The sequence below is a fragment of the Lynx canadensis genome, chromosome E2, assembly GCF_007474595.2.
Source record: "Lynx canadensis isolate LIC74 chromosome E2, mLynCan4.pri.v2, whole genome shotgun sequence".
NCBI classification, from domain to species: Eukaryota; Metazoa; Chordata; class Mammalia; order Carnivora; family Felidae; genus Lynx; species Lynx canadensis.
In genome coordinates this window covers 53,687,521-53,709,656 of record NC_044317.1, presented here as the reverse complement: position 1 = coordinate 53,709,656, position 22,136 = coordinate 53,687,521, and the positions used below count along the sequence as shown (strand labels likewise).

Sequence of the window (22,136 nt, the reverse complement as noted above, 5' to 3'; positions counted from 1 at the left end):
TAGCACAAGGGGGGGAGGGGCAGAGAGAGAGGGAGAGAATCCCAAGCAGGCTCCACACTGTCAGTGTAGAGCTTGATGCGGGGCTCAAAACTCATGAACCGTGAGATCGTGACCTGAGCCAAAACCAAGACTCGGATGGATATTTAAGTGACTGAGCCACCCAGGTACCCCTGTAGTTTTGGTTTTTGGTTTTTGTTTTTTTAAAGCAAATGAGTTCATATATATTTTTAGAGCAGAAGTTGGTTGGCAAACTACAGTTCCACTTCCTGATTTTGTAAATAAATTTTTATTGGAACACAGCCACAACCAATTCATTTATACATGCTGTGGCTACTTGGAGGGCAGAATTGAGTAGGCAAGACAGAGACGGTGTGGGCCAAAAAGCCCCACATATTTACAGAAAAAGTTTGCAGACCCCTGTTTTCGAGAAGCATCCTGAAGTATTTACCTACAAAATATAAGATGTCTGGTATTTGCTGTAAAATAATCCGAGGAGGAAAGAGAAAATGTGAATGAAACAAGATGGGCTAGGAGGCGACGGATGCACTTGAGTTCGGCATCCCCGTATCTCTGTTGTTACATATGTTTGAAATTTCCATAATGAAAAGCTTTTGAGAAAGGAGGACCTGCTCTCCACAGCCTCACCACTGTTCTGACTTCACACCAGGACCCTGGCACCTTTAATCTAACAGGAATCAGGACAAAGCCATCATCATTCACCCCGTTTCCGCACACGCCCGAAGATGACTTCTGTCCCGGGCTAACCAGAAAGGCCATGGGCACTGAGAGGGCCCCCCAGAGCCAGCTGTGCAGTGAGTGCCCGCCCCCATGGGGCCCAGGGATTCTGGAAACTGGGGAAGGAGGGGCAGGAGGGCTCCGTAGGAAGGGGGACTCTGTCCAGGAGTCAGGCCATAGATCAAGGGCCTCTGGTAAGTCTGTCCTCTGCTCTCTGTACCCTTCCCCGATCCAGGCCCGGAGCCCTGACTTCCACCTGGGGCCCTGGACATCCCCTGGGCAAGGCCCTGCCCTCTTCTGAGACTTGGGGAAAGTTTTAGTACCAACCACTCGTGGTCTTTGAACTGACTCTGGGAAAGCGATATATGTAGGCACTAGCCCTCTCCCCTGCACATCTGTGTGGCTGCCACTATTTCTTTTCCTGCCCCCATACCCAGGTCCCCATCCTGCACCATATCTGGCCACCTGTGGGAGTTCTGTTCAACATCAACCTAAGCCTAGCCCAGTGGTTCTTAGCCAGGGTGATTTTGCGTCCCCTTCCCCGGAGAATGATTGACAATGCCTGGAGACAGTGTCTTTTGTCACACTTTGAGGGCCGGGTGCTGCTGGCATCTAGAGGGTAAAGGCCAGTGAGGCTGTTCGGCATCCTACGATGCACAGGATGGTCCCCACCAAGATGGCCCCCAATGTCAACAGTGCCGAGGCAGAGAGACCCTGCCCTGGCCCCCTCCCTAGTTCACAAGCCTGAGCTTTCTGCTGGTGAAAAAAGTGCTTAAGAACATGGGACTGGAGCCAGGCTGCTGGGATCACACCCAGGTTCTGCTACTTCTTAGCTGGTGACTTCTCTGGGCCTCGGTTTTCTCCACCGTGAGATGGGGACAGCTAAACCCACCTTGTCAGAATTGTTCCCGGAGTAAATGAAGTGAAGCATGTCTGGCACGTGGCACCAGTCATGTTATAGGTAGCAAGATGAATCAGGCCTGGCCCTAGTAGGGCCCCTGCTCCCTCAGGCGCTGCTGGTTTCCAGTCCTGGGTGGCCTCATGAGTTGGGTTCCTCTCCCTTCCTTTCCCTGTCCTGCTGAGCCCCTTGGGTGAGGTCAGCACCCCACTTCTGTTGTAGAGTCCAGGAGGTGAGCTTGGGGCGTGACCGGAGCCAGGGGATTGTTAAGCACAATCCTGTGGTGGAGAGACCAGGGGGTCTACTCGGACCCCGGCAGGGCCCTCCAAACTGATCTGGGGACCGACACGGCTTGCCGAGACCAGCGCAGGAGTTCCACAGCCCTGCGGCCTCCACCCCTTTCTGCGTCCATGTTACTCCTGCTCGTGACATTGCCATGGGGAAGTAGCACAGATGGGCCTCCGGGGAGGGGCCAGCCGGACCCCCAGCTCTGCAGGCCGGGCTCCCCCTCCGACCCAAGGTGTCTGGGATTAGAGGAGAAACCAGGCGGTGTGCTCAACTCGTGTCGCCATGAAGGAAGGAGGCAGGGTCTGTGATGGGAAGGCCTTCCCACGCTGAGGCCTGGGGTGAGTCCTGGGGTCCTCCTCCCCCACCTGCCCCCTGTCCATCTGTCAGATCCCTCCTCTGCCAAGAGCAGCTCTGTGAGGTCCACAGTGAGCACGAAGCACTGAGCACAGGACCACCTTAGTGCGCGCTCGCCGTGGGGACCGTCTCCGTCGTTTTTGCTGACTGTCCCCTTTGCTTTCTTGGCATTTGGCCTCAAGGCCCAAGGCTCTGTCCAGCTGATTGTGTTTCCTGCTTGGCTGCTGCCTCCCAGGCCCCTGCATCATATGTTTACTGACTCACTCAGATATACCCCCTCCAACCCCCACCCTCCACCAAACCACATCCCTCTTTGATGTACTGTTTGGATTTTCCCATCTTGTTGCTGGAGAGGATCTGCCACCAGCTGCCTGGTGCCTTCTCCCCCCACCCCAAGAAAACCCCCTGAAATTGCCTCTCTACCTCCACCCATTTCAGGGGACCCACCACGTGTCCCCTTGGCTAAAGTCCCAAGGGCCGAGGGACCCCTGCTGCCACGAGTGGGGACCCCTTGAGGCTGGGTCCTCTTGTTCTGACTGCCTGCCCCCCTCAGGGAAAAAGCACCCCACAGACAGGTGGAGAAGGCTAAGGCCAAAGGCAGAGAGGCGGAAGCTCCAGTGGCCTTTTTGCTGAGCCCCCAGCACCCTAGTGTGAGCGGAGAGCCACAGTGGTTCTCAACGTAGGGATGGGAAGGGTGTGCACACATCCTGGGCTGCGACTTGTGCAGGGCTGGGGAGCAGGGGTGGGGGTGGGGTGTCATTCCCTGAACCCCTGCCAGCGCCCCCACGGTGACAGCAGCTGGCAATTTCTAAGGAGCAAGTTGTAGTATTGACCCAGGCGCTTGTTCACAAGGCCTGACCTGGATTCACGGCCCCCACTTGACAGCTGGAGACCAGAACCACACAGGCAGGCACCAGGCTCAGGACCCAGGCAGGCTGGCCCCGAGCCCATGCCTCTGACCACTGTGCTGTTGCCTGCAAGTCCCACTACTGAGTCCATTTCACGGAGGGAAAGACGGAGGCTCAGAGCAGCCATGTGGGAGGGGAGTGGAGCCAGCAAGGGCCCTTCAGGGCACAGCGACAACTAGACACAGGGACAGACTCAGACTATCACAGGGAACATGCGGCCCCAAGGCCAGACACCCCCCCCCCCGCCCCCGCCCCAGCAATTAAGGAGACAGAGCACAGAGGAGGGCAGACACAGGGACCCTGAGACCAGGCACCCTTAGCATGGTTACCTGAGCATTTATTTCCGGCCTTCCAACCGCCTCAGAACTATTTGGGGCAAGAGGAAGAAAATAGACTGATTTGCTTCCTCTCACCCCCCTTTCCCCAACGCCCACCCCCTCCAGCCTCAACTAAATTCTAAGCACCTGACCCTACAACCCAGGAAAGTAGTTTCATTTCCCCCACTGCAGATTTCTCAAAGGGAGGGGAGGGCGGGGCTCAGCTCATTGTTTAAGGACCAAGAAGGGGGCCAGGGCAGACCTTTGGAAGCAACAGGAGAGAGAGGGTGGTACTGCTGTCCACAGAGAGCCCAAGGTAGAGGGGAGGCTGCCAGGAAACTGGGACCCACAGAAATAGACACAGGGAGACAGGGCAGAGGAGAGGGGAACAGAGAAGAGAAGGACAAGGAGGGCAGGGACGGGGACAGGGGGGCATATAGGTGAGCACAGAACAGGAGACTGCTAGAAGGGGTAGATGGAGGCATGAGGCTCCAGAGAGATGGGTGGCCTTAGGGACGGGGCCTGGGGTGGGACCCAGGCCCCTGTCACAGTGGCCCTTGCTTCCCCTCCAAACTAGACACCATCTCCCGCGGAGAGTTATGGCCTCGTCGGGTAAGTAAGCAGGAGAGGGGGCCACAGGGACGGGGGGGGGGGGACGGAGCCCACTCTCCCCACACATACCTACTGACCTTCCCACTGATCCCGTCCTCCTCCCTCCAGCCCGGTACTTGCTTGTCCTGATCGCCATCTTCTTCAGCCTGGTGGCCTCCCTGGACTGGAAGACTTCCCATAGCCAGGATCCCTTTGAGAAATGTATGCATGATCCTGACTATGAGGTGCTGCTCAAGGTTGTGACCTTGGGCCTCAATCGAACCTCAAAGCCCCAGAGGGTGATTGTGGTTGGTGCCGGTGTGGCTGGGCTGGTAGCTGCCAAGGTGCTCAGTGATGCCGGACACAAGGTGAGAAGTGCTGCTTGCAGTCTACCTGGAGTCTTTTGTGCTGCAGGCTGGGAATCCCGGGTGTTAGGGGCCTGGCCACGTCCCTGTTGAGGGGCTGGTAGGAGGTGGAGAGAGGAGCTGTGCTTTCCCCCTTGGGCTGAGGACTGAAACTGGAGGGGAGGCTGAGAGACCTTTGACCTTCCCTGCCCCACTCTCTCTCATTCCTGAGGGAAGTCCCTCTGAAAGTCCTCCAACCTCCCGGAGGGGAATTTGTGCTGGTGGCCATGGTAACTCCACTCAAGGAACACTGCCTGAGGTCTAACCACTGCCCCTCTCACTGAAAGCCGAGAAGGAGAATGGGCTGGGCCAGGACTTCTGTGCACGGAGGAAATCTTCCCGCCCCCACTCCCTAGGCTGGGAAGTTCCTCTGCAATCTGGCTTGCAGTCGTCCTGCTGCAGCTGGGAAACTGCATATTGTACGTGCTTGCTAGGACATCTGTTCTCCCACCAGCTCCTCTGGCTTTTTCATGTAGAAGGGCGTCCTTCTCTAGTCTAGGTCTGGGCTGCTGTGGGGATGGAAGCTGGGTGCTGGCACAGGGTGGGGATGGGTGGGGGTCAGTGGGAGGAGCTGAAGGGCCCTGCTTGGTGCTCCCCACCCCCATCCCTCAGGTCACCATCCTGGAGGCAGACAACAGGATCGGAGGCCGCATCCTCACCTACCGGGACCGGAAGACAGGCTGGATTGGGGAGCTGGGAGCCATGCGCATGCCCAGCTCGCACAGGTGAGGCCTGGCCAGGCAGCCCTGTGGGCACCGAAGCCTCCCCTAGCCCCACCTCTGTGTCCCTGAGGTGCTCAGAGCTCCGTGTCCAGCCAGAGTTCCAGTTCTGCCCTCCCAACCTTGTCTCCTCCGCATCGCAAGCCCTCACCCGACCCAAGCTCTGTCCTCATTCCCACTTCAGCCCCAACGAAAGCCTGCCGGGGCTCCAAACACCATCCGAAACCCGTACACCTTCAGCCTTCCAGCCTCTCTCTCCTCTCATTCCCGGCCGCAGCTCCAGTGACCCGCCCTCCCACCCGACTCTAGCCCCGATGCAGACTCAGGCCCATCCCCAACCCCTGCCTCCCCCCCCCCCCCCCCCCGCTCGGGAAGAGGGGCCCCAACTCCTCCCAGTCCTGCCCCCGCCCCCGCCTGACCCTCAGCAGCCTCTCCCGGCTCCTTCAGGATCCTCCACGAGCTCTGCAAGAGTCTGGGACTCAACCTGACCAAATTCACTCAGTATGATGAGAACACGTGGGTAGAGGTCAACAACCTGAAGCTGCGCAACTATGTGGTGGAGAAGATGCCAGAGAAGCTGGGCTACAAGCTGTGCCCCAGGGAGAAGGGCCACTCGCCCGAAGAAATCTATCAGATGGCTCTCAACCAGGTAGGCAGCCTCGGGAGCCCCGCGGCCCGTCCCCCACACCCCTCTGCCCTCGGTCTCTGATCCGCTTCTCACGCACGCTGTCCGGACAGCCTCAGATTCTACGAAGGCCTTTGGCTTAAACTTTGGTCTTCGACCTGATGTTTTCCCCATCCATCTTGGGGGACCCAGACTTTTGTCCATGTCCCCCCTCCCCGGGTCATACCCCAGGACCCTCTGGCTCCCACCGAGCTCAGCATCTTCTCTTAACCCCACGCATACTCCCGGGTTCCCCCATCTCACGATGGCCCCATCACCCCCACCCTAGTCACAAGGCAGACAGACCCTCAGGTGCTGTCCTAGCTCCCTCTCTGTCCCTTCCTCCACCAGTCAGTCCCCAGCCCCATCCCTCCTGCCCCCTGACTCTCCTGCAGTGTTCCCACCTCTCTGTCCCCACGGGCCCTGCTCTGGCTCAGGCTTTTCACCCTGTTCCAGCCCCTGCTCACAGCCCCCTATGGCTCCCCAGCGCCTTAGCCTCAGGGTCAAGCCCTGAGTGGTCTGGTTTCTCTCACCCCTCTAGCCTCATCTCTCCTCCAAGAAGTGTTTGTTATCCTCCAAAGCCTTCGGAGTGGCCAAACACCCCAGCCCTGCACTCCTTCGTACCCACGATGCTCCTTCACCATCCTGCACCCATGCCCTTGCTCTTGCTTCCTGCCCCGCCTGGCAGGCCTTTTCCCTTTCCCACCCAGGGAACCCTACTAATCCCCCAAGAACCAGGTCCAACGTCCCCTCCTCCAGGAAGCCTTCACTGGTGCCCTCAGGGAGGAGCCAGGCTTGGCCTCCTCTGGGAGCTCCTGTCTGGCTCCCCTCCTGGACCAGGGTGGGCACTGAGTGCAGGCCATTTCTGTGCCCTGGCACTGACCAGTTCAGGGAGTCTAGGGAGACGCAAGGTGAATGATGAGTGAGTGAGCAAAGGAGCACATGCTTTGAGGAGTTCCCCAGCCACAGGGGAAAGCCACGTGGACAGAGAAGAAGGCTAACATCAGATGGGGCTGTGAGGTTCCCAGGAAGGGAGGAGACTTGAACAGCGCAGTAAAGGATGGCCACTCATGTTTCAGGCAAAGACAAGGCAGGGGAACGAGTGCAGTGGTGCGATGCAGGTGTCGGGGGGGCCCGAAAGTGGTCTGGGCACTGCACATAGTGCTGCAGAACGACAGCTGCTGTAAGATGGTGACTGAGGGGCCCCGGGCCCTGGGGAGCCACAGGAGGGCTGTGGGCAGGGGAGGATCCAGTGAATAACCCCTCAGGGCTGACGGGGGGCAGAAGGGACTCTGCTTCTGTCTGTGCCCCCGGTGATGCAGGTGACAATCACTAAGCACCAGGAGGATACAGCATTGACTAAAACAGACACGATACCTGCCTGCACTAATTCACAGACTAGGACAAGTGCAGGCCAACAGTACCCAATAGGGCTGAGTGTGACACTGTCAGGGTGGGATGAAGGCTGGGAGATGAGGGGCATTAACAACTTGGGAAGAACTTCCCAGAGTGGAGGGCAAGGCCGAGGGCACAGCATGGACAAGGACCATGCTGACTTGAGCAAGAATGGTAAATGGCTGGTCATGGGCAGGTGCGGGAGGAGAACCCAGGTTTGGACCCCAAGTCTGGCCTCTGCAGTCCTGCCCCTGGAGCTCAGCACTGTCCCCTTGTTCCACCACAGGCCCTCAAAGATCTCAAGAAACTGGGCTGCAGAAAGGCAATGAAGAAGTTTGAAAGGCACACGCTCCTGGTGAGTGGGGGCCTTGGCGTCGCCGCCTGAGAAACAGAAACAAGGAGGGCACCCGTGGGCTTTAGCCCTGGAGTCAGAAGGCAGGAGTCCCGGACTCCAGGCCTGCCACGGCCCTCCTGCCTGACCCGAGGCGGCACACGGCCCCCTTTCTGGGCTTGCGTCCCTCCTCTGGATGGCTAAGCTTCAGAGAACCGTACTAATAAGCTCACGGTCCTGTCACGGAACCAGGAGGCTCAGCCTGGAAGGGACCCCCATGGGAGCGGGGACAGAACAGCCAGGTGCAGGACGCTTGGGTCCTGACCCGGGCGCGCACCCATCCCCCAGGAATACCTCCTCGGGGAGGGGAACTTGAGCCAGCCGGCCGTTCGGCTCCTGGGAGACGTGATGGCCAAGGACGGCTTCTTCTATCTCAGCTTCGCGGAGGCCCTAAGGGCCCACAGCTGCCTCAGCGACCGGCTCCGGTGAGAGGCGGGGCCAGTGGACAGGGCGGGGCCGACGAGGGCCAATGCGGGCGAGAAACGGAGTGGGCGGAGCTGTTGGCGTTGGGTGGGGCGGGACTGGCGGGAAAGGAGCCGGACGCACAGGTGCGGGAAGGGGCACAGAGGGCGGAGAGACGCGGAGCTCGGGTCTGGCCACACGCGCCCTCTCGTCACGGTTCCTCCGGAGGAACTGGATAAGAATGTTCCCGGAAAAAGGTGTGGCTCAGAGAAGAGACGGGGTTCCCGGGTCGCACATTCTCTGCTCCCTGGTCCTCCGGGTGATGTCAGGGACTGGCGAGGTCAAGGGTAGATGAATGGGCGGGGCCCGCGAGAAGGGGCAGGATAAGAGGGGACCCGGCAGGTGAAAACTAGGATGGGTACCGGGGAGTGCCCAGGGCGGGGCCCGCGGGGAGGAGCCCACGAGGCAGGGCAGTGCCCGAGCTCCCGGATCACGCTCTCGCCCTGCCCGCAGGTACAGCCGCATCGTGGGCGGCTGGGACCTGCTGCCGCGCGCGCTGCTGAGCTCGCTGTCGGGGCCAGTGTTGCTGCACGCGCCTGTCGTGGCGATAACGCAGGGGGCGCACGATGTGCGCGTGCACGTCGCGAGCTCGCGCGGGGCCCGGAGTCTGAAGGCCATGACCGCCGATGTGGTGCTGCTCACCGCGAGCGGGCCGGCGCTACAGCGCATTGCCTTCTCGCCGCCGCTGACGCGCAGGGGGCAGGAGGCGCTGCGCGCGCTGCACTACGTGCCGGCCACCAAGGTGTTCCTGAGCTTCCGCCGGCCCTTTTGGCACGACGAGCACATCGAGGGCGGCCACTCGAGCACCGCCCGCCCGTCGCGCGTGATATTCTACCCGCCGCCGGGAGAGGGCGCGCTGCTTCTGGCTTCGTACACGTGGTCGGACGCGGCCACCGCCTTCGCCGGCCTGAGCCAGGAGGAGGCGATGCGCGTGGCGCTCGACGACGTGGCGGCGCTGCACGGGACGATCGTGTACCGGCTCTGGGACGGCAGCGGCACAATCAAACGCTGGGCCGAGGACCCACACAGCCAGGGCGGCTTCGTGGTGCAGCCGCCGACGCTCTGGCAAGACGGCGGGGACGACGGGCAGGACTACGACTGGTCAGTCCCCTACGGCCGCATCTACTTCGCCGGTGAGCACACGGCCTACCCGCACGGCTGGGTGGAGACTGCTGTCAAGTCGGCGCTGCGCGCGGCCGTGTTAATCAACAGCCGCGAAGGGCACAGCCGCGAGGGGCACACGCTGGTCAACGAGGAGGGGCTCGTGCGCCAGGTGCCCAGCCGTCCCCGGTGCGAGTTCCAAAAGGCTGGTGCCACCCACGCTCCGGCCCCACATGGGATGACCGCTCAGCACACCGAGAGACCCGAGCATTAAAAATGTATTTTCAGAAAAAGCCGTGTGGTTCAGTAGCTTTCCCAGTGTGCACGAAGCAAAGCCGTTAGCCTTCGTGGTGGAAGGAGCTGCGCCTCGTTCTGGGGCCGCAGCAGCTGTCCTACTTCTTCCTGGGCGGTGGGGCCCCCACCGGGGGAGGGGGAGAGGAGGGACCAGATGGACACTGCTTTGTGCCACTGGTAGATGGTAATCACGGTGCCCACTCCGGCTGTCACCAAACAGAGGAGCCCTGATGTCAGTAATAGCCCAGCAGGCAGTGGGTTAAACACGAGTTTATTGTTTTCATGTAACAAGAAGCTGGTGGGCAGAGTCCCTAGAGTGTCTCAACAGCTCTGCAGGCCCTTCCATCTCGGTTATGTCCCGGACGTGTCCCCGCAAAGCTACCGGTGGCGGCCATACCCCAGCACTTCCTCCTCATTCCTCCAAAAGCCCCAAATCCAGGCGGATAACAATAGCCCTACCTCCGCGAGCCCCCCAAAGGCCTCCTCTGACGTCTCATTGGCTGGGTCGGGACCACGTGATCAGGCGTCAGCAGAGCGGCAAGGCCACCACCCCCTCCCCATCCAGGTCCACGCCAAGATAGCCGCCTCCTTCACCTACACGAGGCCAGCTGGACACGGGAAGTGTCAGTTTAATGAGTTGGGCTCATTAGGAGCCTCGGGAGGTACGGTGGGGAGGCCCGCCCTCTTCGCACACTTCCTCCCCAGCCTCTGCGATGTGGATAAAGTGCTTGTGCCGGGCAGGCCGGCCGGGAGGGTTAAGACTTCACGCTTTCCTCTTCCTCCCCCTCCTCTTCCTCCTCCTCCTCCGGCAGGATCTCCAGGCTGCTGTCCGGCTGCGGGGCTGTGTCCTCGGGGGGCGGTGGGGCCGGTGGGGCCCGGGTGGGCGACAGAGGCAGTGGGGAGGCAGGGGGCGAGGGGCTGTGGGGCTCTGTGGGTGGCACCAGACCCAAGACCTCCTGCACGTTGTGGGGCAGCTCCTGCAAAGTCGGCAGGTGGGAGCGAAAAGTCAGTGGTTTTACCGGGGGTGGTGGGGCAGGGAAGGGTGTTGGCAGAAGTCGGGGCTCACCGGGCAGGCGGTCAGCTGCCGGTAGAGGGCCTCGGCCCGCGTCAGCACGTCCTCCACGCTCAGCTTCATGGTCAGCTCATTGATGTGCTGTGGGGAGGGGTGGATCAGGCCTGCCGGCCTACGGGCCCTCAACCACCACCGCCCCAGCGCCCATTCTGTGCCTCTGGCGGGGGATATAATGGAAGAAAGACACCCTGGGGAAGGCTGGAGGCTGGGGAGAGGACGAGGTCATGCCCTCAGGCTGCTTGCCAGGTGCAAGTACAGTGAAGGGAAAGGGCACTGAGCTCCACCCCCGTGGCCCTGTCGTGCATTAACGTGATAGGGAAGGGGTAGGTCCCCCCTCGCGTGCTGGCCGCACCCCATAAGGGTGCTGCTGGCAGCCAGCGATAGGATGGGGTAGGGAAAACAGCCCGATGTCACGGCCATGGTGCTCACAGCTTAGCCAACCGCGCTTCCCACAATCCTGTTTTGAGTAGTTGCTACCCCAAGGTAAAGTGTGGCATGGGCACAGCACCACCTGAGCTGCCTTGAAACGCTTACGCAGGTCAGGACTGGCAGGGAGAAGGGGAGGACTAGGAAGGAGCCAAGGCCTCACCTTGAGGATCTCATTGGAGCCAAAGCCAGAAAGCATGAGGGTGTCCCGTTCCATGTCCAGAATGGCACAGGCCACCAACAGGTGCAGATTGGGGCCAGGGAGCCCCGTCCACAGCACCTGGGAGGGCCAGAGGGAGGAGTCACCGCGCAGTCTCTGCCTGAGGTCCCACCCAGGTCTGCCTCACCCCTGCCCACTTCCCCCCCCCCACAACCTCCCAGCCCGGGGTTGCTGACCTATTTCTCTTTCCTGTTCACCCACCGACCCAAACTGGGGGGCCCACCTCCCACAGCCGAAGGACGTCCGGGAAGGGGAATTCTCTCTTGAACCAGATAAGCAGCCACCGGAAGCAGAAGCAGAGAGAGCCAGAGTCCTGGGAGTCTGGAGGAAGACAGTGGTGGGGAGGGGAGGTGCTGAGCAAAGAGCAAGCCCCAAAGCCATTCCAACCCCATTTTCATTTACAGCGTGCGCGGTGGTCAGACTGCGACTCTAAGAAGTTATCTCAGTCCTAAGAATCTCCACCAGTCTAGGCAAGGAGCTTATGCCCAGCATGGGAAGGCTTCAGCAGTGAGCCAGGAATGCTCTGTGTCCACAGGAACCTTCCAGACTCCAGATGAGGTGAGCCAGTCCCGTTTCCCACCTTCACATAAAAGGGGTGCAGTGTGCACTCGAGGAGAAAAATAAAAGGTACCAATACCCAATGCCGGTGGAGGCGTGAGGAACCGGGACACTCGTGTGACACTCGTGTGACACATGTGTACTCGGCTAGCAAAAAAAAAGTTGGTAAAAACTTCCAGGAAAGCAGTGACGGGAACAAACATTTCAAAAGCCGTGAAACTATCTCCTGCCCTGAATACAATTTCACTTCTTGGGATTTAGCCTAAAATAATCATCCTGACTACGGTCATTGTGATGAGAAACTGCCAATAACTGACACGTCCGGCAGGTCAGGGGAGATCTAGTCTTGTAGGCACTTAAGGCAGACACCACACCTGGTCCGGCAGCTAGTGTCCAGGCGCCCTCGGAAGTGGCCTGTGCTTTCCTGGATTGCCTCCTCTTTGGTGAGGCGATCTCGGCAATAGCTCCCTCCCCCAGGGCCACCCTAACGTCAGTGAGGAAAACACCCCTAAAGAACTTAACTCATCGTCACCTGCGTTCAGAAAGAACCATATTATCGACAGCAGCTTTGACTTTCCTTATCGGGATTCCCTGAGTTTTTTATATCCAACAAGCAACGAAGAATAACTTTGGGGCCGGAATGCAGTGGGCCCAGCCCCGGGAGCCCCGACAACCAGTTTGCAATCCTGGTTCAAGGTGGGTGGAGGGACGAAGTGCTAGCAGCTGCGCCCAGCCCCCACGCCTTCCATCTGCGAAGTAAGGGGCTTGGGGAGCGTGGGGAGGGGGGGCGCACGGGAGCGTGGACACGTCTGCGCCTGTGGGGAGGTTTGCTCCCAAGGGCAATCCTGCGTAAATTTTGGGTTCTGGGTTATGCGGGGAGACATTTCTCCCGTTTGGATCAGGACCAAATGTCCCGGACACCGTCTGTGGCCCCGCCACCCACTGACCGCCCGCTGGGATGCCTACCCAGGAAATCGCAGAGCGACGGGTCCAGCACCCTCAGGAGCAGCAGGAGCTGCCCGAGCTGCCGCTTCATGGTCTCCTGACTCTCCTCGAAGTTCCCGTGCTGCAGGAGGGACGGCGGGATGAGGAGCCAGACCCCGGTCCCTGGAGGGGCCTGTCTCCCATGCCCGCCTGGGGCCTCACCACGAGCTCCATGAAGCCACAGAAACACCAGAAGGCATCCACCTCGTTCTGGATGACGTAGAGGATCGGGGAGAGGAGGTCACTCATGCCCTGGACATAGCCTGGGGGAACACGAGGTCAGGGCCCGGCCTAGGCCCTCAGCACCCCGCCCCCCCTCCCCAAGGGAAGGCCCGACCCCCAACCCCTCCCCGGGCCGGCGTCGCACCGAGGTCGAAGTGGTACATGCAGTAGGTGAGGAGGATGTCGTTCAGCAGGCCCAGCCCTGGGTTCTCAGGACCCTCATAGAACTTGTTGGTCCTGTCGGTACGGCTCACGTCTCTCTCTGCGGAGACAGGGCGCGGGATACCAAAGTGACGAGGCTGTGGGGGCCCATCCCTGCTGGCTGTGGGCACCAGCGCCCGCTCCTCCCTTCCGCAGACCCCGGGCAGGTGTGAGTCGGTCCAGAAACCGTCTCGGGCGCTCTCGCGTGAGGCGCCCTGCTTCATGCTTGGCCAGGTCGCTGCATCCTCCCAGCCACCAACAGTCACTGAGCCATCCACAGGTGGGAAACTGAGGCCCAAGGAGGCAAAACCACTCGCCAAGGCCTGACGGTATGCAGACGGCAGGCTGAGCCCAAGGAGTCTGGCTCCCTTCCCCTACTCCCCATCTCCTCACTGCAGATAACCTCATCCCTTTTCTTGGGAAGGTAGGGGGCTCCCCTGTCCTCTCCCTGCCGGTTCCCATCTCCCCGCCCCAGCCCTGGCCCCGCGACCCACCGATGAGGCTGCGGTAACCGTGCAGCAATGAGTTCCTCCGCTCCTGCTCGGGGCTCACAGATTTCCACTGCAGCTTCATTCGGAAATACTCATCCCTGAGGGGCCCGGAGAGGGGTCACACAAGGCCACGACGCAAGCCACCCAGTCGCCCTCGCCCCTGTCCCCGTGCTTCCCCTTTCTGACATCTCTCACAACAGACAACAGCCTTGTGAACTCTACACCCGACGTGGGGCTCAAACTCACGACCTCAAGATCAAGAGTCGCACGCTCTACAGTCTGGACCAACCAGGCACCCCCCCCCCCCCGCCCTGTTGCGGGCTTTTGTTTCAAGTCTGTCATCCCCGTTGGACGGAGAGCACTGGGGCAGGGACCAGGACATACACAGTGGGGTCATGGTATGTACCAGGAAGGAGGAGAACTGGGCCCATGGGGTTAGGAGGACCGCCACAGAGTGCTGATAGCGGCAACGTTATGGTCTTGGAATGGAACAGCGATGGACATGGGAGATGGACCGGCCTGCTCACCACCATCTCCCTGTGCCAGGGCCGGTGCCCGCACGTGCCAGGCTCTTGACTGACCCTTCGGGAGCCAGCCTACCTGTGCATCTGTGATGTATCAGGTGCCGTGCCGTGATAGGGGGATATGTTCAACTTGGGGGGTGGGAGCTGGGCAGGGCGGGGGGCGGCGGGCCCACAGTTTCTCACTCGTGTTTTCTTTCTTTCTTTTTTTTTTTAAGTTTATTTATTTTGAGATTGTGAGCGAGGGAGAAGCAGAGAAAGAGGAGGTGAGAGAGAATCCCAGGCAGGCTCCGTGGTGCCGGCACAGAGCCTGATGTGGGGCTCGAACCCGCGAACCGTGAGATCACGACCCGAGCCAAAACCAAGAGTCAGATACCTAACTGACGGAGCCCCCCAGGCGCCCCTCACTCACGTTTTCTTGCGCACGTGGGCCTTGTGCTCCTCAGCTGAGCCCTCCCAGCTGAGGTACCCCAGGAGGAACTTCCAAGCTTCGCGTCTCAGGCCAGGGCTCAGACCCTGGGGGAGAGAGCGGGGCCCGCCGCTCAGAGGAGCCTCCCCCTGGCTGCCGGCTGGCCCTCCCCAGTCCTCTGCCCGCCCACCCGGCGCCTTACCCCCGAGAAGATCCGGGCCTTCAGCATGGGGACTTGCTGAAGGCGGCCCTCGGGGCCCACGTGGTGGGCCCACTCCTCCTCTGTGACCGGAGGTGCCCGCTCCACGGCTGGCCGCGGGCCCAGCTCCACCTGCGTGACACAAGGCAAGTGAGCTCAGGGCCTCACCCATCCTCCCCAGGCCACCTGCACGGCAGCTCAGAGCCCTCCTTAGCTCCACGGACAGTTAACGTTCAGGGTGGGGAGCATCTCCTTCCCCGGGTCAGCGCCAAAGTCATCCTCCATGTCAGGAAGGTCCTCCCCGAGAGTCACAGGCTATAAGCATTTTCCTCGAGGTCACTCACGCGATCTGGTGAGAGTGGTGCTCTGTCATCCCCGTTATTGTGGAAAAGGGGACCCAAGGAAATGTGGTCGCCCGCCAAGGTGACGGCCAAAACACAGCAGGGTCCACCTGATACTCACACAGGAGATGACCTCGAACCCAGGCTCGGGCTCGTCATCGGGCGGTGGAGGAAGGTCGGGGGAGGCCCCCTCTGGGTGTGGCTGCAGGGCTCCCCGGAAGAAGTTGGTCACACGGGAGAAGCCGCCGAAGGTGGTGGAGTAGGGGTCCTGGAGGAAGCGCTGTGGACAGGGCCAGAGGGCGGTCACGGCTCCACCCCACCCTGCCTCGCCGAGGCGTCCACCCCTCCCTGCCCACAGCGGCCCGGCCCGGCACCGCGACACTCACGGACACCACGTTGGAGCTGTCCTGGTCAAAGAGCTGGAGGTGGTGGAAGGAGCTGGAGAGGGCTGAGGAGTCGTGGGGGAAGACAAGGTAGAGGCGGGAGTCCTGCGGGGAGCTGGGGAGGGGCAGGTGCGGTGACACACTGGGTGGGTTCCCTCCCACTTCCAGCTGCAGCGGCCCAGCTGCCCTTGGGGAGGCCCTCGCCTCAGCTGGACCCCAGGGGTGGGCACACAACCCAGGGCTGGCCGGTGAGAGGCGGCTCCAGGATGCCGCTGGAGAAGGAACTGCTTCTGTCACCGGGGCCGCTAGGCCAGGCCTGCAGGGGCCCCCAGAGAGTGATACCAGCTCTGACGCAAAGAGAGCAATTCTTCCTAACGTTCCGGGGCCCGGGTCCTGCCTGAAACCAAACTACCCTTTGGCTTTGCGGTTACACGCACCAGTGGATTCCCCCTTTCCTGCCTTTAAAGCAGTCTGTTTCTTTCACAGCCCCGAGGGGCCGGGCCCCGGGCACAAAGGCCGGTGCTGGAGGAAGGCTCACCTGGCCAACAGCAGGTAGCGGCTGAGGACACGGAGGAGGGCGCGTGTACCCCCGCGGTGAAAGTGCAGTGCGGGCAGGGAGCCTCCGGCCTGGGTCACCAGGACCAGGTAGGCCCAGCTGAGACCTGGCTTAGACCGGCGGATGGACTTGAGCTCCCCCAGACTCACCGAGAAGGCCCAGGAGCCCCGGGGAGAGCTGGGCTCCGCACCTGGAGAAGAGAGCCGTGTTGGGAACAGGTGCAGGGATCCAGAGGCAGCACACACATCTCCCAGGAGCCCTCTGGGAGCCCTGGGTCACCTCCTGTCTCCTCGGAAAGGCCCACCGCGGGCTTGCTCCAAAACCTCCCTCGGCTCTCAGAGTGACAGCTGTGTTCCTCGAGCTGGTGGCAGGCCCCTCGGGTCTACCTCCTGCCCTTCTTGTCTCCAGTTCGTTCTCCAGACCCCACACTCGGGCCACAGCTCGAGTTTCCTAAACACACCCGGTGCCCTGTGCCTCTGGCCTTGCATGGCTGCTCTCTCTGCTGGGGAGAAAACTCCCAGGTGTCGCCCCCCCCGCCCCGCCCCCAGAGCCAGAGGCTGGCATCACCTCTTCCCAGAAGGCTTTTCTACTCCCAGAGGGGCCAGATGCCTCCTCTGGGGCCCCCAGCACCCTGTTGAACTCCAGGATAGCCCAAATCACCCTGTGACTCTACAACTGTCCACCCCCACAGCCGATCAGGGAGGGAGCCCGGTGAGATGAGCAAGGTTGGAAGCCCTGGGGACCCTGCCAGGCTGGACCTGGACTGGGGACAGTCCTGCACCCGATCCATTCTCCTGAGACTGGAAGGCCATCTTGACTGTGACCAGCAAAGCCTGTGGAGCCATGACCGCGGAGGGTAAGCTGTGTGTCCACCTGCCCCTCAGGGGCACCGGCTCAGCCTACCTCTAGTGGGCTCTGAGTGGCGGGGCTGTGGCCGCACAGTGCTGATGACAGCCCAGTCGGGTTCGTAGCCGGGGTCAAAGGTCGGTTCCTCCTCAGAGGTGCAGGCGTCACCCCCACTCACATCCTTGGGGTAGGAAGATAAAGAGAGCGAGGGGCTGTAGATTCAGGACTTCCAGATCCGAGCTGTGAGGCTGCCCTCGAAGGCGGCCCCATTGAACAAATAGGGCAACTGAGGCAGAGAGGGGGCACAATACTGGCCCAGAGTCACCCGGTGCGGCCAGGGACTGGGATAGGGCCAGGACTCAAAGCCAATCTCCTGGTGGCTCTAACCCAAGCACCACCACACGGGGGAGCACAGAGAACGCCCGGGACTGTGTGCCCTCCTCGACTGCCGGAGGGCACAGTGCTTAAAGTTAAGTAGCCGGTAGTCACTGGGGCAACTCAAATCAAAGCCACCATCAGGTACCACTTCACACTCACCAGGACGGTGAGGATTAAAAAGACCCGTTAAGAGAAGCACTGGTAGAAAAACCGGAACCGCATATACTGCCCCGGAACGTAAATGGAAGGAGCTGCTGCAGGAAAACCTGGAAGTTCCTCAAAAGGTTAAGTGTACAAGTACCGTACGCCCCAGCGATTCTACTCCCAGGCGTATACCCAAGAGAAATGAAACCAAGCGTCCACACTTGAACGCACAAACGCTCAGAGAAGGATTATTCATAACAGCCCGAAAGGGGAAACAACCCAACTGACGTGTAAGCAAAATGCGTGGGGCTCCGTTTACACACCACGTCCAGGAAAGGCCAAGCCAGAGAGACGGATTACTGGTTGCCAGAGGCTGGGGGAGGAGAGGATGGGGAGCAGGGGCCAACGGGTGCAGGGTTTCTCCGGGGCGGGTGACGAAATGTCCTGGACTTAGACAGTAGTGACAACTGCCAAGACTTTGCGAACAGAGAAACGCTCGCCTCTGTACTTTAAGAACTTAAGTTCTTCCGTGACCATGTGCTTTATTGTAAGTGAATTCTACCTCAATAAAAGAGGCAACTCACAGGTTGTTACGAAAACAAGTAAAGTGCCCTGCGTGGGGCCTGCTGGCGGATTTGGGTAAGCAGTGCAGGTGAGGGCCGTGCTGAGGGTCACAGTGCAGTCCCAGCCGATGGTGCTGACCGTGGGCCATGGGGAAGGACAGGGAGGGGATGGGAGTCCCTTCACAGGACGGTATGCCTTCCCGTCAGGCAGAGGTTGGAAGGCGAAAACTGCATTCCCCCGGCTCCTCTGCAGCTAGAGGTCAGGACGCAAGACAGAGGCTACCGGAAAGCAGAAGCGAGGCAAAGGCAACTTCTGGCTACGCTGGCTGTGTTTGGCTGACGAAGAAGACTCCTGTTTTCCCCACACACAGAGAGGCGACTAGGGTAGAGGTGGTGGCTAGCTCAGTCTCCCAGTGCCAGGCACTAGCCTTGTAGGGCCCAAGCAGCTTCCTGCCCTTGGGTGGCAGCTGGTGGTAGGGACCGCTCCCAGGATGATCTCTCCCCGCTCCCTCATTTTGGCAGTGGCGGCAGCTCCCCTGGCAGGTCAGTTCTGCAGGGTCAGTCCCGTTCTATCAGCCCTTGAAAAAACTCTACAGGCCTCTCCCTGCCAGCAGGAGGGTGGCCTTTAATCCTTCCCTGCTGAAAGTAACTGGTGTTTTGTGCCTCCTACGATGAAACCCTGCGTGATGGGACCTTGTTGGAAGGACACAGACAGTGGATCCACCCAAAAGCCATTTCCGCTGCTCCTTCCAGGCTGACGGAGCCCCTCCCACGACAGAAGTTAAAACCTCCCCATGTTTCCTTTCCCAGCCTTCCCTGTGGCTCTGAGTGGCCGTAGGGACCCAACTCTGGCCAGTGGGAGCTGAAATGACACCTGTGGGGAATGTAAAGGGAACTTCCTGATTTAAAAAAGGCACGTACAGGGATGAACACCCCGTTTAGAACAGCCTTTGGGTGCTGTTGATGGAGAACGTGGTGTCTGTAGCTGTGGCAGGCAACCAGGGCCAGAAGGGAGTCAGAGACACCCATCCACAAGGCTGCTGAACCAGCCCTGGCAAAGCCATCCCTGCCCTGTGTGTCTTGTGAGATGAATTTGATGTTTCGACGTTTACATGACAACGAGAGTCAGTGCTGCCGTCTGCGAATGTTTGCAGCTCTCTACTCCTTGGGCACACAGCAGGATCACTGTTCGCTGAACTCTACTGGCTGGATGGAGCCATGCAGCTAGTCCTGACCAAGGGGCTGGGATGTCTCCAGGATGGACTGCTGAAATGCCGGGGAAGAACTCTTTCCCTCTGCCACAAGGAACGGTGGCTTCTAAGACAGCCACTCTAGCAGCACGCCTCCCTGAGTAATCGTGACGAACAGAGCTCCTTGGCCAACCTGCAGCACACATATAAAGTGAGCAAAAACAGCCAAAAAGGCTGGCGCTCCAGCAGCCTCTTTGGACCACAAGGCAGCCGTGAGGATGCATTCCCGTGTGCTGGGGATGGCAGAGCAAAGATGGAAGGGACCCGCCGTCTTCTGGACTTTTCAGCTGGAGAGGTATGAGCTTCTATCTAGCTGAAGCCACTGTTATTTCCATTTCTATCCCACGTAGCCAAATATAACTGCTAACTGATGCCGAGAGTTTGTGGGAAATCGAGAAAGACAGATGTGGATGGCACCCTGCTTGCCCCCCCTCTTCTCTGCCTTAAAAAGCAGATGCAGGGGCTCAGCTCAAGCAGCCATTTAAAGGCGACCAGGGCAAGCGTGGTCTGGTCTCACCGATCCAGGCCCCAGGGTCACCAGCCACGGCCCGTAGCCCCATACGTCTTTGGCAGTCTTGTGAAACAAGAGAGATAAACTCGTCGGCTTAATTTGTTGTCGGCCAGACGTTGTGTTCCTTGGATTAATACGCTGTATGCACCTGTGCCTTTTCTGCTGAAACCCGTCTCAGTGAGTTTCTGTGGGTCAAAAGTAAGACTGCCAAGGAGAACAGCAACATTTTCAAGAAAGGCACTCAGACCGCCCGTGAGGCTGATGAAAAATGCAGAATCCTGGCTGTTTCTTCCTCAACCCCCGGAAGCCAGATCCCACAACGGATTCCTGGAATCTGGAATCGCCACTTGTAATGCCCCCACACTAGGTTATTCAAAGCTCCACTGCCCCAGGTCAGGCTTCATTCTCTCTCCCTGGCCCAACCCAATAACCTCTCCCTGGCCTCCCAGCCTCCAGTCTCCCTACATTGAGGCGTTCTGCCCACCCCCCACATGGTTTCCCATGGAAACTTTCCACACCCACACCCTTCTCCCCCGATGTTTCCCCCAGGGCCCCTAGAACGCAGCCCAAGCTTCTCAGTCGGGCATTTCACGTCGAACTACCTTCCCGGCAAAACCCTCTACACGGGCATCTCATTCCCTCCCGTATCCTGAAATACTTTCCCCTACCATCCCTGAAATATTTTCTTGCCCCCTCCTCCTTCTTAGGGTTCCGGTGCCAATGTCTGCTTCCTCCGGAAATGGGCAGGGCTCTGGAATCAGAGTCTGGGTTCAAACTCAAGTTCCAACACCTCCTAGCTTTCTGACTTTGCAAACAGGGCTCCCAATCATCGTGCCTCAATTCCCCTAAATACAACGGGGTCGGGGACTGAGGCAGGGTCTGATTGAGACTCATCTCCGGTCCCAGCACAGAACCTGGTGACAGAAAGCCTCAGGAGTCTGTAATAACGAGAAGGGCAAAGTCTGGTACCCGGGGTAAGAAGGAGTACTAGTAAGTGGGCGAGCCGCCTTGGTCACGTTCAGTTTCCTCTCTGGACACGGACGGCAGACCTGCCCGAGGGGAAACACCACACCCTTTCAAGTTCTTGTGGGCTGAGAGCCCACGGAGCCCGAATCCACAGGCTGTGTCGTCCTCTTGCACTCTGGCAGGGCTCTCCCAAAGAGCAAAGGGGATGAGGGGGCAGCTGTCCCCATGGCCACAAATCTCAGTGTCTGCTTTCTTTTGAATGGGCATCTTCAGCCCCATTTCACAGAGGGGAGGAAACCAAGGGGCAAAGAGAACCTAGATCCCAAGCAGGGTCACACAGGATCTAAGAGTTAGTCTGGGACTGAACCCAGGTCCTTCAGATGTCTTCTACCGCGGGAGCCTGGAAAAAGCAAGTGGAGAAGAGAGAAAAGCCTACCTTCTTGGCGAAGAGAATCTGGGTGGAATCTCCAGCCTCCTCTACAGGAACCCACTGCAGGAGGACGTCACTGTCCTGAGGAAAGGAGAGTGGAGTTTAGAAGTGCTTCCCTCCAATCTCCCCAAACCGTATTTCCAAACTTCTTCCCCAGTCTGGACCCCCAGACTTACAAAGCCCCTTCTCTCCCTCCAGCCCGCACCCCCTGCCTTCCTAAAGCCCCATCGTGACCTCCAGACCATACGCGTACAGATGCGGCCTCCATCCCGCTCTGGGCCTGCCCGAGCCCCGCTGCCTCCCGGCCCACCTTCTCCACAACGCGGATGACGCCAGCGATGAGGGAGTCCGGGTCTTGGTGCTTCTTGGCACTGGTGTGCAGGTACACGCCACCCTTCTCAAACACCACCTGGGGACAGGAACCGGTGAGGGGCGGGGCCCAAGCGCAGGTAGACGCCCAGGGGGCGGGGCCTAGGAGGGGTCCAGCCGCTCAGGGGGCGGGGCCATAAGGTAAGGGTCTCGCCTAGGGCAGCGGAGGGGAGGGTGACAGCGCATTTATAAAGAAATGATGTGTTTCCTAAGGCTCAGCCGGGCTCCCAGAGCCCCGGCAGAGTCTTGGGGCGAAGCCGACCACCGGAGGGCGGCGTCTCGCAACCACAGAAGGGAAAGAATGCGTCCTCGGTGCTTACCTTGTAGCCGGCTCCCTCCATAGCCGCGGCCGAGGTCCCACTACCCCGGTCCTCTCCCTTTCCGGGTCATCGTGCTGTCACATCCGGATAGGAGACTCCCCTGAAGCCTGGACAGTGGTAGCGCCCTTGCCTGTTCTAGAACAGGAGTGGATGTAACCATCTTTCAGAATCGGGTGACTGAACTTGAACCACGAGGGCTTAAGTCACATGGCGCAAACGCTGAAGGTAGAGCAGCCCAGCGAGAGTGCGCAGACG

General features: G+C 59.9%; 2 protein-coding genes across 2 annotated transcripts; one reads left to right on the top strand and one right to left on the bottom strand.

Moving 5' to 3' along the window:
* Positions 1–621: 621 nt before the first annotated feature.
* IL4I1 (interleukin 4 induced 1) lies at positions 622–9,520 on the top strand. Its single transcript, XM_032591239.1, has 7 exons — positions 622–812; positions 4,221–4,459; positions 5,108–5,220; positions 5,662–5,863; positions 7,560–7,628; positions 7,953–8,089; positions 8,580–9,520. The coding sequence occupies exons 1-7, from the start codon at positions 776–778 to the stop codon at positions 9,499–9,501; spliced, it is 1,719 nt and encodes a 572-aa protein (XP_032447130.1). The 5' UTR covers positions 622–775; the 3' UTR covers positions 9,502–9,520.
* Positions 9,521–9,754: 234 nt separating this feature from the next.
* TBC1D17 (TBC1 domain family member 17) lies at positions 9,755–22,111 on the bottom strand. The gene is made up of 17 exons (XM_030299858.1): positions 21,882–22,111; positions 21,503–21,601; positions 21,199–21,273; positions 17,008–17,131; positions 16,087–16,294; positions 15,552–15,663; positions 15,287–15,445; positions 14,828–14,956; positions 14,629–14,732; positions 13,699–13,793; positions 13,149–13,265; positions 12,944–13,044; positions 12,764–12,863; positions 11,463–11,560; positions 11,183–11,299; positions 10,588–10,674; positions 9,755–10,498 (listed from the first exon to the last, which is right to left on the bottom strand). The coding sequence occupies exons 1-17, from the start codon at positions 21,900–21,902 to the stop codon at positions 10,277–10,279; spliced, it is 1,968 nt and encodes a 655-aa protein (XP_030155718.1). The 5' UTR covers positions 21,903–22,111; the 3' UTR covers positions 9,755–10,276.
* Positions 22,112–22,136: the final 25 nt, after the last annotated feature.